The 16935-nt window shown below is 35.7% G+C and overlaps 1 protein-coding gene across 2 annotated transcripts in view; it reads left to right on the top strand.

Moving 5' to 3' along the window:
- Positions 1–16342, top strand: part of SREK1 (splicing regulatory glutamic acid and lysine rich protein 1) — a 30550-nt gene extending 14208 nt beyond the window's left edge. For both annotated transcript variants that reach the window (XM_057389614.1, XM_057389615.1), the window contains exons 5-12: positions 282–460; positions 1066–1196; positions 2623–2737; positions 5125–5244; positions 7429–7956; positions 12808–12903; positions 13373–13508; positions 14526–16342. In XM_057389614.1, coding sequence (XP_057245597.1) covers positions 282–460; positions 1066–1196; positions 2623–2737; positions 5125–5244; positions 7429–7956; positions 12808–12903; positions 13373–13508; positions 14526–14678 — 1458 coding nt within the window. In that variant the 3' untranslated portion in view covers positions 14679–16342. The remainder of the gene's footprint in view (positions 1–281; positions 461–1065; positions 1197–2622; positions 2738–5124; positions 5245–7428; positions 7957–12807; positions 12904–13372; positions 13509–14525) is intronic.
- Positions 16343–16935: the final 593 nt, after the last annotated feature.

Genomic DNA, 16935 nt, shown 5'->3' with positions numbered 1-16935 from the left:
GTAGAGAGCCAGCTAAATCTAAGTTTTTCAATATTGTTAGGATTTTTTGTTTTAATTGATGAAAAGTTTCAGTCAGTAGCTTGGAAACAGTTAGKATAAGGAAATTTCTTACCAGTTTTTTTCAGATTTGTTACCTGATAAGTGCAAAGCCCATGTAAAATTTCTATACCTAGGTGAAGGACTAAGGGCTTGTGGCTGCACTATATAAAATTGGAGAATATTCTTGAGAAGTAGTTTTCATTGTATATTTTACTTCAGCTGAGCTCTTCAACTCTTTCTAGACTACAACAGCAGATCAGCTGCTTGAATTCTTTAAGCAAGTTGGAGAAGTCAAATTTGTGCGAATGGCTGGTGATGAGACGCAACCAACACGATTTGCTTTTGTGGAATTTGCAGACCAAAATTCTGTACCTCGAGCTCTTGCCTTTAATGGAGTTATGTTTGGAGACCGGCCACTGAAGTAAGAAATTGATTATCTGTATTACTGTTGAATGAGTGATTTCYCTGAATTATTGTTTATACTTTTATGACTTGCATGTAGGAAAATGCTGTGACTGATGTTTTTTCAGCATGAGGACCTCTTGTTAATAAACCTGAACATCTTTGTCAGCTCCAGTTTCATGATTTGACAGAAATTTCTCTTAGGAGAATATGTAKAGCCTTGGGTCCCATACATTTATATAAATCTTGAGGTAGTTAAAGCTGTAACAGTGAAAGAATCCTTGAAGTCCATAGTACTAATTAAGTTTTCTGTATCATGTCTATGTAGTTAGTAGGTATTAATGTAGAGGTTTGGAAATGGAAATAGAGAAATAACTTCTTAAACTTCTCTAAAAATACTGTAACACAGAAATATCGTGCTATTTTTATTTAAAAGTGGTAAGACTTTAATAGAAGATACTTTGGGTACTTGGAACCAGGTGAGTGTTACAAATGTGAAGTTTTGCTGGACTTTTAAGTTTCCAAWTGTACATGGAAGTTGAGATGTTTTCCTTCCTTACTTGTTTTTCATTTGCCCAGTTCAAGTGCTAAAGAATGAAAGGTTTTCGTTTTTCCTTAATTTAGAATAAATCACTCCAATAATGCAATAGTGAAGCCTCCTGAAATGACGCCACAAGCTGCTGCTAAGGAGCTGGAAGAAGTGATGAAGAGAGTAAGGGAAGCCCAGTCTTTTATATCTGCTGCTATTGAGCCAGGTGGGTATATTGTGTTCATTAATGAACAGACACATCTGTGTGTACCTTGATACACATTTCTGAGAAYATTTTCAGACACAGGAGAAGGGTACCCAAAGGTATTTAGTATGTGTTGGGGGGAAAAAAAAGAAAATAATCAAAATTCTGTTCATGCAACAAAGCATTGGAATGAAGCGTTTTATTTCATTGTGTTTTGTTTTCAGATACATGTTCACTGAATGTTTTCAAAAATGCAAATTTAATATTAAATCRTTACTTAATGATGGCACTATTAAAGTTTAGAGTGCTTGAAAAATTTTAAAAGAAAATGCTCTATATTTTTTGCTGTCCTTTAGCTCCCATCCATGTCGTAGTTTCACGGTCAGAGTGAGCTAGCATGGTTCTGAAAACAGTAATATACTTTCCTTACCTGCAGCAAGTTAATTTTGTTTCTTTTTCATGGTGTATCAAGACATGGTGTATACATCATCAAAGCAGAAGGGATCAGAGAATTAATCTGGGATAAATGTTAACATGTTGTAAAGGATTTATTTTCATCCAGATTATTTTCCTGTTCCCTATTAACTCTGATATGCCAAGTTGAGGAGGAAGATACTGCTGTGTTGAGAATAKACAGACATTTCAGTGGTGATTTATGCTGGCTTAAACTGACTCCAAAACCACAGCATAAAAAAATTCTAAAATTTATTAAACTTCCTACCTTTTTTCCTCAGCAACTTTTTGCCATTCTCATTACTAACAAACTCAGGTAGTATTTTRTGGTGGTTAGATAGTGTGGAGTCTTGAGGGTTGGCAGGGGGGTAGGTGGCATATTTTTTGTTGTATTTTGGGATTGGAAGTAAAATGGCTGTAACACTTTATCACTGTTAAGCAACAGAATAACATTAGAGTCTGAACCATAGTGAGTTCACTGTAAAGTTTCTRTTGACTTTTTGGCCTTTGGTTAGACTTCTCACCCTATTCTGTTCATCCTTCCCTCCCACAAAACAATGTTTGAGGAATAAAATTTCAGTATTCRTACAATGTTTGAAATACTTAAAAGTACAGACAGTAATAATTATCTATATTCTAACTATGCCCTCTAAATTTACTCAGGTTATTAAAAAAAAAGTAATTATGTTTAATAATAGACCAAAAGGAGGACATGTTACGGTCTTGTGCATTGTGGCAGCAAGATAAATCCCATTCTTAATAGAGCTAGCTGTTTATAATTATCTGGTTTATGTGTACTGCTGCAGGATGGCTGCACTCAACGAGTATATGCAATGACTTTCTTGGATGTTTCTGAAGGATATTTGAAAAGAAGAAAGATGTGCAGAGAGTAGGCCCCTTGCAATATATGTGGTGCATTCCACTTGCGCCAGATTGTTAACTGGGATCTTTAAATGTTCTGAGCTTACACTGCAAAGTGGTTTTTTCCTCTCAGAGTCTGGAAAGAGCAGTGAAAGAAAAGGCGGTCGATCTCGTTCCCATTCTCGTTCAGAATCCAGGTCTAGCTCAAAATCCCGATCTAGAAGGAAAAGATCACACTCAAAACACAGGTAGGTATGCTTTTKGTTTCAGCTTAAAATCATATTTAGACTTTTTGCATGATGCTGATTACTGAGATTTCTTAGTTATAGACAAGTATTATTCCTGAAAAGATTACTAATTTGTGCTCTGCAGAACAGAGTAGCCAGGAGTTTAATTTCTGAATTGATGCTTTTTCTCTCTAAATTCTACATGTTAGGTTTACTTTCAGTTAAACATACTAGAAACCACTTTCTGTGCCATGTAAGAGAAAAATTTCTGTGGTTTCTTTGTACGTTAGGCTATGTAGCTTAATAACATTTTGTATTTTAAAAAGAAATTACATTTTGTGGATCAAGCATATAATTTACTAGTAATACCCTGAGCAAATAGGCTGGCTGGTTTTTGGTAAAGAATTCCTATTCTTCTGAGCTTCTAAACATCGAGTTAATGARTGCAGTGTTTTTATTTACTGTTTTGTGAATCTAAGATATGTTTTTAAAAAGCATAAGGAAAAGGCTTTAGGGGCAGCTTCTTATTTTGCAGATTTTGTTTGCTTTGCTAGATTTATTCAGTTCTGAAACAGAARTTTCTTTTATTGTTCTTGAAGCATATCCATTAAGACATTTTTTTCTGAGAATGAAAAAGCCTTGCTTGTTGAGACTTAAAAAGGCTTTCTGAAATGGTTCAGTTTCTTTGTGTCAGGAGTATCTTCTGAGAACRTAGGTAAATCAATTTTAAAAAATGTGGAATGTTATTTGATTGGTTACACTTTAAATGCTGCCTMCCTAGCAACATGCAGCTCTGCTGCATCCTTTCACTCATGTCTTTTAACAAGACTGCTAGGATTTTTTAGATACAAAAAAATCTGTCAAGAGGGAGGTCTCATTGTTTATACTATCAAATAAATACGATAAAAGTGCAGGCTTAGGTTTGAAATAGCAGAAAACCACAGAATATGTTTTCTAATAATTTCAAAATGTTAGGTATCTTTTTAACGCAAGAAGGACTATTCCATCACTTCTGTGCTGTGTTTTTAACTCAAGGCATAACTGAAAAGCAAACTTGTTTTTGTGTAACAATGTAGTAATTTCAGTACTGTCTTCTACTGATAGAAGGGATTTCAAACCAGGTGAGATTTCAGATAAGCTTTTCTTTTTTTMAATGTGAAAAACCTGTGCTTTAAACAACGTGTTTATTTTAATATTTTTTTTATGTTTTGTTTAATTGTTTAATATTGCTACTGTCAGTTTTAAGAACATGCTGAAAAAAAGCTAGTCTGACCTGTTGAGGCAGGTTCATCCATAAGAATAATCTATCCTTACTGCTTCACTGTTCTGCTGTTTTATATGACATTATTTTCATCTCTGTGGCATAAAATGTATTCAAGGTTGTACATTGATTGAGTTGTAATTAATTGACCCTGAAGTTGATTTGTATTTCCTTGCTGGTAAGAAGAACAAAGCTGTAAAAATGACTTATTCCCTGTTGGTATATATTATACCATGTGTCTTGAGCTTCAAAAGGTAGTTGCAGCTTTTATTTTTTTGTACTTCCCTGTTCTTCAGGTTTTATTAAGTAATACAGTCTTTCTGTCTTTTGTAAGTTAGACTTCATGATGCCTTAACATCTAAACCAAAGAATCCAATTATGCGTTTTTTTGCAACTTAATGTGCAAATTCAGGTTTGTTTTGTTTTGTTTTATTTGCTTMTCCGGGKAAAAGCATCTTCCAAAAATAGGGACTATTATGGAAAAAAATTTAAAAGTGCTGTTATCTTCATCACATCTGTGTAAGACTTTGTTTAATCAGAGTATCTGCATTTGCAACTGAAATCCATGCTAACAAATTCTTCTTATCTGAAAAGATAACTTGACTAAAAGCTGTACCATAGTTCATCCGAGTTTTTAATTAATTGAAATTACAAGGGTGGAGAGCAAAGCAAAAAGACTGTTGCAGCCAAAGTAATCTCTTTTTTTTTAATGACTGAGCCTTCAGTAAGGGCCTGAAAAGGAAATAAAATGTAACTAATTATTTTTACAATGTGCTAGAAATTGTCATTCAGAGATTTTATGCCATTTCAGATTTTGTGTCATTTCAGAAGGACAGCTGTTGCTATTAARTTATACTTTCCAGATTCATGGAGATTATTATGAAACATTGGTATAACTTAAATGGTTGYTTGTTTCAAACTAGAGCATGTACACCTGGTGAAGCATAAAGTATCCTTACTCGCAAAAATGTTTGCAGTACAATAACATACTGCATAACAGTATGTTATTCATGTGTAATTCTTCATATAAAACTGTGTGGTGAAGCAACCCGTATACTGTCGTTTTGTTGGTTGACCTTGTTTGTATGAARTTTCAATATTAAAACATTTTTCTTCTGGAATTCTTTATATGGCATTCTTCACATAGAAGTAGATCTGGCAACAGATCTCTCTCAAGACACAAGGACCGACGCAGATCCAGAAGTCCCCTGAAAAAACGGTCTAGATCTACGGAAAGACGGAAATCAAGAAGTCGCTCTCGTTCTCGGTGAGTTCTGTTCTACACAAAAGGATACTGTTTGCTCACCATTTAGAGTTTTTGAAAAAGAGTTTACAGACCTTTTAGGTGACTATAAAGGGTAGAGTTTCATCTGTGGGCCAAAAGGACAGAAAGTAAGTTTTAATGCTGAGTATAGTTGTCTTGGGCAGGATAGAATTCATTATCTTGTAGTATGTATGGTGCCTCCAGGGGTTAAATGATCACACTTAGGCACCTGAACTTTGGTCGTCTAGTCTTCATTTGTACTATTGTCCAAGGTGACTGAAAGGAGGTTATTTTGTCAGATTATAAGCACTGAAGGAATCTCCTGTGTACCTTGTGAACCCACAAAAATGGATAGTGTGTGTTTGATATGTATCTGTTGAGAGCATTGAGTTCATACTGACACTGATCCTGTATTTTGAGAACACGTGTAACATTTTTGTGCATGGGGTAGTATTTTCAACTTTGACTTTTTCATATGTCAAACAGCAGGAGCAAATGCGTGTGTCTGTTTTATGGCATATATGTATTTCAGGATTTAATATGTGTGTATTTTATCTAGTCTGTTAGTTTTTGTCTGATTATCTAATTATTGAATTGTGAAATTCTAACAAGATCATAGTATAATTTTCTGAGGGATGAAGTAGTGAATAAGCTCGCACCAGAAGTGTCTGTGAWAACAGCTTCATGAATAGAAGTCTTGCTATGTTCTTTTGTTTCATTTCTGTAATTCCCCTGATTCATTTAAAGGGAGATTTGTACTTGGATTGTGTAGCTGCCTCTAGTTCTTTGAGAAGTTTTGTGGGAAAGAGAGCTGCAGCTTTGTATACCCCTGTGGAAACAAAACTAGGCTATGTAGCCAGCTGGGTTTTATTGGTGGATCCTCTGTTCATGTTGTCTGGAGCTTCTTTAGGCATCTGCTCACTGGAAGGGGCAAATCCAGTGAAAACTCTGATAAATTAACTAGAAAGCATTTMTTGGGAGGTTGTAAGGCTGGTGTTGGGGGGGGACTGTGTGCTGTTTCATCTTTATGATKTTACATTCTTTCTCTGAGACTCCTAAAAAAAGCACTTGACAGAACCTGGTGGAAATCGAAGTTGTCGAGTCACARAGCATACAACAGTCTGCTGTTTATTTGCAGTTGAGAAGAAGATACAGCCAGACAATTCTTCAGTTTGAGAAAAGTTTGAGTGCTTAGGATTTTTCATGTGTGAAGGAGTCTGTTTAAGAATCTGTAAAATTCTGGAATAGGTTCCAATATCAGTAGGCATGCTAACCTCTGTCAGTGTGGTTCTTGACACAATAAGGTCTGCTAATCAATTTCCCTTCTTGTACTTTCTCCTGTTTCTCTCTGAATGGCTGTTCTTTTGTCATGTGTCTCTGTACTAGAGTGAAAAGGAGTCTTGCATTTTCAAATAGTCCTATACTAAATGTATTCTTCCAGCCAAAGTTGTGAGCTAATTAGTTTTTGTTTGACTTGATGATTGGAACTTAAGATGGAATTTTCCTCACTTTTTTAATGAACATGTATCRTACTTCCTTTCCTGCAGAAGCTGTTTTTCTTTCTTCTGTTTTTACTGTATTAGCAATTCTTCAGTAATTTTCAAATTCTTAATGACATTGAATTGTCCTGATTGAGTTTTGATCTTACATTTGCCTTTTAAAAGAATCTGGTGGCATTTTATTTGTGTTCTCATTTTAATTCTGTGTATTAAGTGTTGTCGGACTTCCAAGCATTTCAAGGATCTGTGTGAGAGAAAACTGTGGAATATGAAGACATCTGTCAGTCAGCTGTCATTATTCATTKGGCAGTGATTAATCTGAAGGCCATTCTATGTGGATACACTTCTAGTAAAGATTTACAGACTCTAGAGTGTCTCACTCCTCTCAAAACATAACTGTGAGGCGGAGAAACACATTCTCTCCAAGCATAGTAGTGTCACTKGGAAGACAGTGGTTTGATTTGGTTTTGACCTCTTTCTCCAGTTTGGTTTCCAAATTTTTCTTAGCTTTATATGGCTATATATTTTTTAGCTTTGCCTCATTGTGAACAGTGGTGAGAAATTGAAGAATAACTGTTTTTCAACAGAGATGCAAACTTTTATTCTTGATGTATACTAAAAAGTTAGTTGTAATTTTAATTGGAAAGTTCAAAGATTAATTAATKGGTTTGTGTTTGGCTTTTCACAGGGACAAGAAAAGAGACAAAGAAAAGATCAAGGAAAAAGAAAAAGCCAAAGAAAAAGAGAAAGACAGAGACCGAGACAAGGAGAAGGATAGGGACCGAGACAAAGACAGGGAAAGAGAGCGAGATAAAGAGAGAAATAGGGAGAAGGACAAGGAGAGAGATAAAGAACGAAGCAAAGATAGAGAGAGAGCCCGAGACAGGGACAAGGATAAGGACAAAGACAGGGACAAGGACAGGGAAAAGGAAAAAGATAAAGATAAGGAAAAAGACAAGGAAGAGGTAGATCAGAACAAAGAAAAAGAAGATACCGAGAAAGAAGGAGACAAGGACAGAGAGAAAATTAAAGACAAGGAGGGGGATAAGGACAAAGGAGGGGACAAAGAAAAGGACAGAGATAAAGAAAAGGAAAAAGATGGGGATAAGGAAAAGGAGCGAGAAAAAGAGAGAGATGATAAAAAGAAGAAAGATAAGAGATCCAGAACACCCCCGAGAAGCTATAGTTCTTCAAGAAGATCTCGTAGCTCCAGCAGGTTTGTTTAGTATTTTTCATGCTTTTTTTTTGACTTGTCAGTTTAGTGAGGCAACATCCTAATTTTTATGTATCACTATTACCATGTTTCTTACTAAATAAATCTGTATTATCTATGTTTTGTAGATTTTCCTTTAAAGTAATGTCTGTTATAAAAAGCTCTGTGTAATGGCTGGTAGAACTCAGTTTCTTGTTGGGCTGCTGGTGTTTGACTTTCACATAACCGTATAATATACATATACCTTGAGGATTGTAATCAGATTATTGTTGTACCATTTCCATGCGTTGGAAATAGCCAAAAATTTTGACCAGCGTCACATACATGATCTTTGCCCTGATGAAAGCTTGAGTCACTGCTGCATAGTTCTTTCATTACTTACCTACTGCAACGTTTTGGTCTTGCAAACAGTTGTTTGATAATACTGGCCACTTCATGGCTGGATGGTTGAACTGTAGGGAGCAAGCATGTGTCTTGGCTGGCTAGCCTTTGGTAAGGTGAATGTATCTCAGTCTGAAGAGATACCTGGTTTAGCTACTAGGCCAGGTATAAGTAAAAAGTAACATTCCTTAACACTGCTCGAAGTASGCAGGAAAATAATGAAGTTAATGTAGCTGTTGCTTTTGCCTCTGAGGGAAACTTAATTGGCAGGAAGTCTGGATCAATTCAGTATAGCGGAAGGAGGCTGTGAGATTATAATGAATTTCRGTAAACAGTCAAAGTCAGGCATATCTTAAAAGCATTGCAGCTAAGTTAAGTTGAGAAACCTTGGTGAATAAGGTCCTTTCTGTTACATCAGGAATTAGGGAGTTCAGTAATACTGTATCAGATTTAAAAACCAAATTAGGTCTATAACCTTGAGATAATGAAATTAGACAAGTTCTACCTATTACAATAATTTCACAAGACAAAAGCAGAATTCCTCTAGTCCTCAAATTTCATCAGTTCAGGGTTCATAAAAGGCAGAAAAGCATGTTATGGTTTCTGAATGTTGTATGTTATAAGGTTTATGAGCAAAATACTCTTTMATCTTTATGCATATGCATCGTCCTATCTTGATGAGCGCAAGATCCACACACAGATACTTCTGTTAGGTTTGAAACCATTCTTTCTGTCTGTAGGCTTCAGGAGTGTTGAATTAGATAAGTACAGAAAAATATTTGTAGCTTATATAGAAACTTCAGTGGAAAACCAGGTTCCTGTTGCCAAATAGCAAGTTTAGTTAGTTGGATATTACTAAAGGYTCATATCCTAGTTGGCAACAATTTTGCTCCCTCTTAGGAATCTTGTGAGTTAAGATGCAGCTCAGCAGCTCCAATGTCATGTAGTTGAACAAAGAATTCTAGTGAAAATTGGTGCATGTCTTCTAGTGGAGTCAAAGTACAAATCTGTCCTTTGATATGATAATGAATATTGTTAAATAAGGGCAGTGTTCTTTTGAAGATAGAAGATGGGGAAATACACATTTTATTATTTCTTCTTCAGCAGTAACATCCTAGGAGCATCAGTGCAGAAGCCAGTAGTGGTGAATGTCATTATCAGGGGCTTAGTGGGACAGAGTGCACCCTCAGCAGTTTTGCAGGTTATGGAGAAACCACTGCRGAGAGAGGCTGGTCTGCCATTTAGACAAATCTCAGCAGGTGGGACWAATGAACTGATAGTCGTCTCATGGTACACCTGGGCAGGAATAATCCCATTGCACCAGTAAAGAATGGGGACTGACTGGCTGGAAGGCTGGCAGGCAGGTTCTTGCAGCCAGGAAGGACAGCAGTCTTGTGAGTAGAGCAAGAAAGATAACTCTTGGGATATAATTCAGAGGACACATTTAGATCCTATTCTGGGCTTTTCATTACCAGGGACATGCAGATATACTGGAGTGAATCCAGTGGAGGGCCGTGAAGCTGATAAAGKGCTTGGAGCATTTGCCGTACAAGGGGTAGTGAGGAATCTGAGATTGTTTAGCCTGGGAAAGAGAAGGCTGAGGAGCATACCAATATGTATGAATATCTGATAAGAGCATGAAGAAGACAGAGCCGGTAGGGTTGTATGGCAATTAAGAGGTGACAGGCACATACTGACGTATGGGAAATAAAGGCTTTTTTCTAATGCTGAAATTGTGGTTTTACTGAGCAGATTGGAAGCAGTTACTCCAAGAGATTGTCTCCTTCATCCATGGAGATAATAAAAATCTGACTGGAGATATGGCCCTGAATAACCTACTCTGATTGAGTGGGGAAGGGGTAGGTTGGACTAAGTGATCTTCACAGGGTTCTTCCAACCTGAGTAATGGCAATGTTCTCTGAAAAGTAGTTCTGAATAGGTTGCGTTACAGAGGCACAGCTTGCTTTTATGAGTCTCTCTGGTGATTGACACTGCATAGTTGAAATGGTTGCAGACCTTTCTAGTGAATATTACTCAACAGATAGCATTTCAGTTGCCTGGATTTGCAGTACAGCAAGTACCTGGATTTGCAGTACGATCTTCATCAGATCGTTTGCCTGATTTGTGTAAATATTGGACAAATCATCGTCATTGGAGAAGAGTTGAAAGTGGAATGGGACATACAGGACCATCAAAGAACTAGATGGCAGCTGCCCTTGYTTTGCTGACAGACAGCATACAAGTAATGGAAATAAGATGGTTATTTTTGATTTCTAGCTGAAAGAAGAGACAGACCAGGGGAAGAGAAATCAGTTGGAAAAGGAGCTATCTTACAGGCTAGCAGAGCCAGTAGCATCAGAYGGGTGCAGAATGTTATTTCTGTGCTGGTTTAAGAGACATGGGATCACTGTCTAAGTATTCAGACTTGTATTTGCTTAAATTTTGCTATGTTAGTATTGTGTAAGAGAGTTAATGAAATGGGTGCACAATGTGTATAGACAAATGTAATAGAGATGGCAACAAATGCTATGAGATGGTTACAGTTCTTCAACTTGAAATAAGAAAAGCAGAAACTGAAAATGAGATTTCATGAATAAGCAGTTTCTAGTTTGAACACAGTTGCTAAAGCACTTGGTTTTCAGGTACATATGCTGAAAAGTAAAGTAGGAATGCACTCAATGTGGCTGAAGCAACAGYACTGAGAGAGAGTAATCAATTTCCAGTATCCTCATTTGAAAAAARGTGATGATAAATATGGAGATGTTCAAAATAAAATGCATATTAATTAATGAACAACTGATCAATGATTGTGTTGTTTACTTCATGATTTTGAGGCCATTTTCTATTTTTGTGTATCAAAGATAAATCAAAAGCCTGCTGAACAAAATGTTTAAGAAATCTTGTGCTGTGGAGCTTCAGAAAGTCCCTATCTTGGTTTTGACTGAAAGGGTTAATTTTTTTCTTAGCAGCTGGTACAGTGCCAGTGTTTTCCTTTTTTTCCTTATTTTTCTCCWCCCCAGTAGGGTGGGGGTATGGAGGTTGAAGGGGCGAAGGGGGCAAAAGAAGGCAGGGAGTGAGCAAATGCCACCGTGACAGTTGTTTTTCAACTTCCTCGCCAATGCCTTCCTTGTTTAACCTTGTCACACTTTGCCGGCTCTGTTTTGAGAGTTGAGGAAAGAAGACATTAGTAATTGAAACAAAATAATTATAGTAACAGTAYTGATTGTAAGGGAAAGGACAGAAATAAAACCCAAGAGAAACAAGTGAAGCACTACACAGTCACTCACCCCTCACTGACCAATGCCCAGCCCATCTTCCAGGGCAGTCTGCAGCTCCCTGCCAGCTCTCTGCCTACAGTATGGAATAACCTTTTAGTCAGTTTGGATTAGCWCTCCTGACCATACTCCCTCCCGGTGTCTTGCACACCTGCTTGCTAGCAGTCCATGGGAAGCAAAAATCCTTGATTTAGAGTTAYCAATAACTAAAACATTAGTGTGTTATCAGCATTATTCTTGCACTGAATCCAAAACGCAGCAGTGTATTGGTTACTCGAAAAAAAATTACCCTAGCCAAAACCAGGACAGTCACAGTAGATTGTATTGTCAGAGTATCAATCCATGCAGTGATACTGGCTTCAATATGTCTTTTTGTAATTTATCTAATAGGAGTTGATTTCTTGAATATTCTAAATACTGAAGATATAAATAATCACTAGTTGCAAAAGCAATTTGTACGTTGAATTTATCCATCGATGTAGCTTTTGTGCCAAATCTAGAAGTTAGTTTTAAACTTCACTGTTTTTCTTTGGTCTTCTAATCTGCTTTTCCTACTAAATGAAGAGTTAGGAAAAATAAATAGGAAAAAATCAWCTTATTTTGACAGATGGGTTCTTCATTTATATTGAATGAAGTTGTACTGGCCCAGTTTTTGTTTAAATATAATTTGTGCCTCATTATAAATTACCTGTTTTCATGTTTTTCATTCAAGATCAGACTCCATAATGGTAACTTCAGCAAACTCTATATAGCTATGTAAAACAGCTGCTTTGTAAAACATCACAAGCTCTTCCATGAGTTGCAGAATGATGTAATTCTATATGCTAAGCAAGGACCACTGGAAAAACAGAAGATATTATTTATTCTGACTTCAACAACAGCTTGGGTGTCCCTGTGCACTGCTTTTTCTACACCTACTAATTCTGGCTCATGTATTCAGGAATTAATACAGTCAGGGTAAACTGAAGTCGCAGTTGTCTTCAGGTTGTAATGTTACCCTTTGAAGTTCATACTGCCTTTCCCACTAAATGGAACCATTCAGAATGGTTTTTTTTTTAGTTGTACAGTTCATATTTTGTTGGTAATACAGACTGTTAAATTCAGTGGATATGTCAGATCGTTTTAAGAGCTCTCTTTATGTACTTTTTGACTTTATTCTTTTTGGGTTTTGATTGTTTTGAATTTCTTGGTCCTACAGAGAAAGGCGTAAAAGGAAGAGTAGAAGTCCCTCCAAGTCTCCTAAAACATCAAAAACTGCAAAAAGAAAGTCTTCACGATCTCCTTCTCCAAGAAGGTCGGTTTGACGTAAACAGAAGTTAATGATTAGTAAAAAAGGAAGGATTTAAGTGTTTTCACTGTTTAACTSCTTTTGTGCTAATGTCTAAGACTAATTCAGTTGGTCAGTGTGATTCAGTTTTAATTTAAAACTAGCTCAACTATTGCAGATTTGAGCTCTGGTGTTCTTTCAGTGACATAGGTTCAAATCAATCAGCATTGAATATTGCTTCAGATCAATAAGATATCTTCATCTTATACAGATTGATTTGCTTTTTTCTTTGCAAATACTATGTGTTCTGTTCAYATGCACTGTTTAGCTTGCTTCGGTAAAAAAAATCCTATTGTCTTTACAAAGGGTTTTTCTGTTAAAATTTGAGAGGAAATTTTTTTWAAATCCATACTGGGAGTATAATTTGCAGTCAAATGGTTTAAAGTTTATTGTAGTTGGAGCAAATCCTAATTTGAATAAAAAATTTCTGAAACAGAAACAAGAAAGAAAAAAAAAGAGAAAGAGATACAAATAATGAAAGAAGAGAAAGAGAACGCTCCACTTCCAAGAAAAAAAGTAGTAAAGAAAAAGAGGGAAAGGAGAAATCTGACAAAAGCACTACTACTTTGAAGGTAAGTTTGTGACCAAGTGATGACCAGTCAAGTGGTAGTGAAGCTGTTACTGGAATTCTGTCTCTTTTATTCTTTTACTCCCTTCTTTTTCTTGTTTTCCTTACCAAATTACTGCCATATGGATTTAGTATTTGCTAGGTAGGGTTAGTAGGCCCATTTAAGTCACCATATTTGAACTTTGGTTGACCTGTAGGAGTTTTTGTGATTAGGTTACAGAAACATTCCATTTCTCTTTCCTGTTGCATGGCGGAAGTTACCGCTTGCCTRGCTGCAGGCAGATCTTGTAGCTAAGAAGCAGTGTTCAGGGGTGGTTTGACTGTTAATCAGAAAAATTATTCTTAAATAAACTCTCACTGTGCAGTTCAACTTCTCCATCATTGACTTATCTGGATTTTATRTTGGATTATATAGGAGTAAAGTTCAAGAGTTGTGAAAGAGAGGTATGGGATTTTTCCCTGCAAAATAGAAGGTACAGTAATTGAAAAAAGAAACATTTTCAAATTGTTTAGTGTTAAAATTTGAATAGCAGCGCACCTTTAAAGAGTAGTTTGTTCTGCTCAATATATTTGACTGTTACAAGATAACTGGTTTAGGTGACTGTTCAAATGCTTAAGTATTTTACCCAAGAACTCTCTCAAAATTMATCAGCTACCTGATAAGAAAGAAAAGGCCATGTTCTGTTTAAAAAATGTTAGTGAAATCTGAATTTCTGGAGCTGTTTCTCATATGTTCCATGGTGCTGCTTGTTCTGTTTTGTCTAAATGTAGTTATTAAATTATGGCATAATTTCTTGAGGATAGATTGCTATCAGTGCCTGACTTCAGCCAATTGAAAAAAAACTTATTAAAAAAAAAAAAAAGGGGGGGGGGGGAAAAGAGTTTACATCTCTATTCTAAAATTTGGAGAGACAAGACAGACATGTAAAAATTGAAACTAAAATTACTGAGGGTTGGTTGGAGGTCATGGCCTGTAATGCTAAGAATATTATTTGGTGTCAAATAATTTTGTCTTTGGTAGGACAAAGATAACAATAAAGAAGATCAGAATTCAGAAACTGACAAGGAGGTAGACAATAGAGATACACAAAGGACAGATGAAGTCAAGCTACAACAGAATGGGAACTGCCAACCAAATGAAGAAAACCTCTCAATAAAAATTGAAGAGGTTTAAAGCAAAGAATGGACTTCTAATTCAACTAAGGAATGAAATCCAAAGCATTTGATTTCCCAGAATGAGGAAGAAAATGTTAAAGCAATCAACTTGAACGTGTTGATAGTACTAGTCTCTCCTCCAATTATTGTGATAGCTTTGCTGTCTTCTTGCTGTAAAGCAAGAGAGCATGGACCAGTAGTTATACCATGAAAAGGCAGATGCCATCAGAACTATTCATCTCTGAAAATCCATGCATTTCCATGATGGCTGTACTTGTAAAATGATTTATGTTAAGTTTTGCTATAAGCTGTTACAAGTAACTAGAAACTGAAAGATGTAAACCTGTACTTCCCAAAAAAAGCTGAAGATATGCATTGAAGGTTGTTTAAAATACTTCTTGTTTGTTGATGACTTTTGTATTGTTTTGCCCTGTAGGTTGAAAAATCCACAAAAACTTCAATGTGTGCTGTTTGATGTGCTTGAAAATGGTGCATTTATACACACTTTCTTTCCTTGTAAATGACAACTGTCGGGAAAGGGGATTTAAGCATAAACATGGTTTTACTGTTCTTATGTTAAATGCTCATAGATTAGTATGTTTTTCATTTGCTCACTGCTTGAGATCCTTAGGGTTTATTATTTAAAATAATTTCATACTAATATCCCTGAAATTAATATTTCTTTTAAAGTATTTGAATAATGCATGCGCTTTTTCTGTTCCTAAAAGGAACATTGCCATGTTATAGATACTAGGTTAGCTTACAGGGTTTTTTGGAGTCGTTTTTGGTTTTTTTTTTGGTTTTTTTGTCTGTAGAGAAGTGAGCACATCTGTATGGTGATACCAGAACTTACAGCTTTGTTTTCAAATGTACTGCAGTGTGTCTGTTCAGCTGAAAATGGTACAGGTGCCATTCTGAAAATAATTTTTTTTTGTTAAAAAAAATGGGAGCACAAGCAGAAGCTTTAGTGCCTTCTAAAAAAGTGGTATTTTCTAGAAATATATATGTGCTGTTACACATTTTCAGCTAAATCTTATATGATCTCTCTTGCTATTTTGCCACCACCATACTGTAGACAAGAATGCAAGTGACTTGTCAGAGTGGTTGTTTGATTCACTTGTTAAAATATTGAAGCTCCATTTTATTTTTATTTTTTATTCTTAGAAAAGATTTCTAAATAAGAGAAAAGATGTAATTTGGGGACCATCACTGTACAAAAGTAGTAGCTGAATACAAAGTGTGCTCTGATCACCTGCATCAAAGAAAGTCCTTAAGATGTTCAATCTATATTTGGATGGCCTTAACTGTTACCTCTGTTATTTCTTCTGATATGTGTTGGGTGATACAAAAGAAATGAGATGCAAAGAAATGGGGGATAATAATTTGTGGAAGAAAGTATTAATTTACACAGGGCTTACATAGTAGAGATTCTTTTTTAATTCTTTGTGGAGAAAAGCATCTGAGAAGAGAATGACAAAAGTATTTTTGTCAAGACAAAACATGGCTTGTGATCTCTGAACTAGTTTATTTGGTTACGTGAGATTTYTGATCAGTTATACTTTTAAGACATACCTAAAATCGCGTAGGTTATTTTTTACTACAATTTAATGCAATCAAATTTCTTAATTGCCTTACCTCATGGGAAGTGTTATTTCTGTTAGTTAAAATAAAAAATTAATAGTGTATTGCCTATTTGCTTTCTATTTGTTTTACTTTTCCTTTGCATAGTTAATTCTTTCAGTGGAAGGCAAGCACATTAAAGGGGATGAAAACTTTGCCCAATTCCTAAGTAATGGAATCCACTTTGATTGTGAAGCTGCTTAATTATTCTTCATTTTCTATAAGGTTTAAATGTTCTTGCCACTGTGTACATTTAACACAACAGAAAATGCTTTACCATGTAAAGTATAGAACAGCCTTTTTTTGTGATGTTTAGGCCACATGCTGTTGGCTGGAAAACAGCTAATTCTGATAATAAAAAATCTGTATGCTTACAGGAAGACTGTGAAAGATTGTGTCTTGCAACAACAGCTGTCTTATTTATGATGTGTAAGTAGCTTAGAGCGGAGATTGTTTGTATACCTGTTATCTTTGGTACCATTTCACTAATAAAATAAGTATTTTAGAGGGAAGTTTCTGCTGGTACATACTTATTATAATAATATTTTTAGACCATCTGGTCTTATTCATAGATCTTACTTCATTTGAAATGTAGATAATAGTAAAAATACTCATGTATTATTTATGGTATCTTTGAAAAGCGAAGTTTGTCCTTT

The sequence above is a fragment of the Malurus melanocephalus genome, unplaced genomic scaffold (genome assembly GCF_030028575.1).
Source record: "Malurus melanocephalus ecotype Western Australia unplaced genomic scaffold, MMel_1.1 scaffold_18, whole genome shotgun sequence".
Lineage (NCBI taxonomy): Eukaryota > Metazoa > Chordata > Aves > Passeriformes > Maluridae > Malurus > Malurus melanocephalus.
This window is presented reverse-complemented; position numbering and strand designations above follow the sequence as displayed.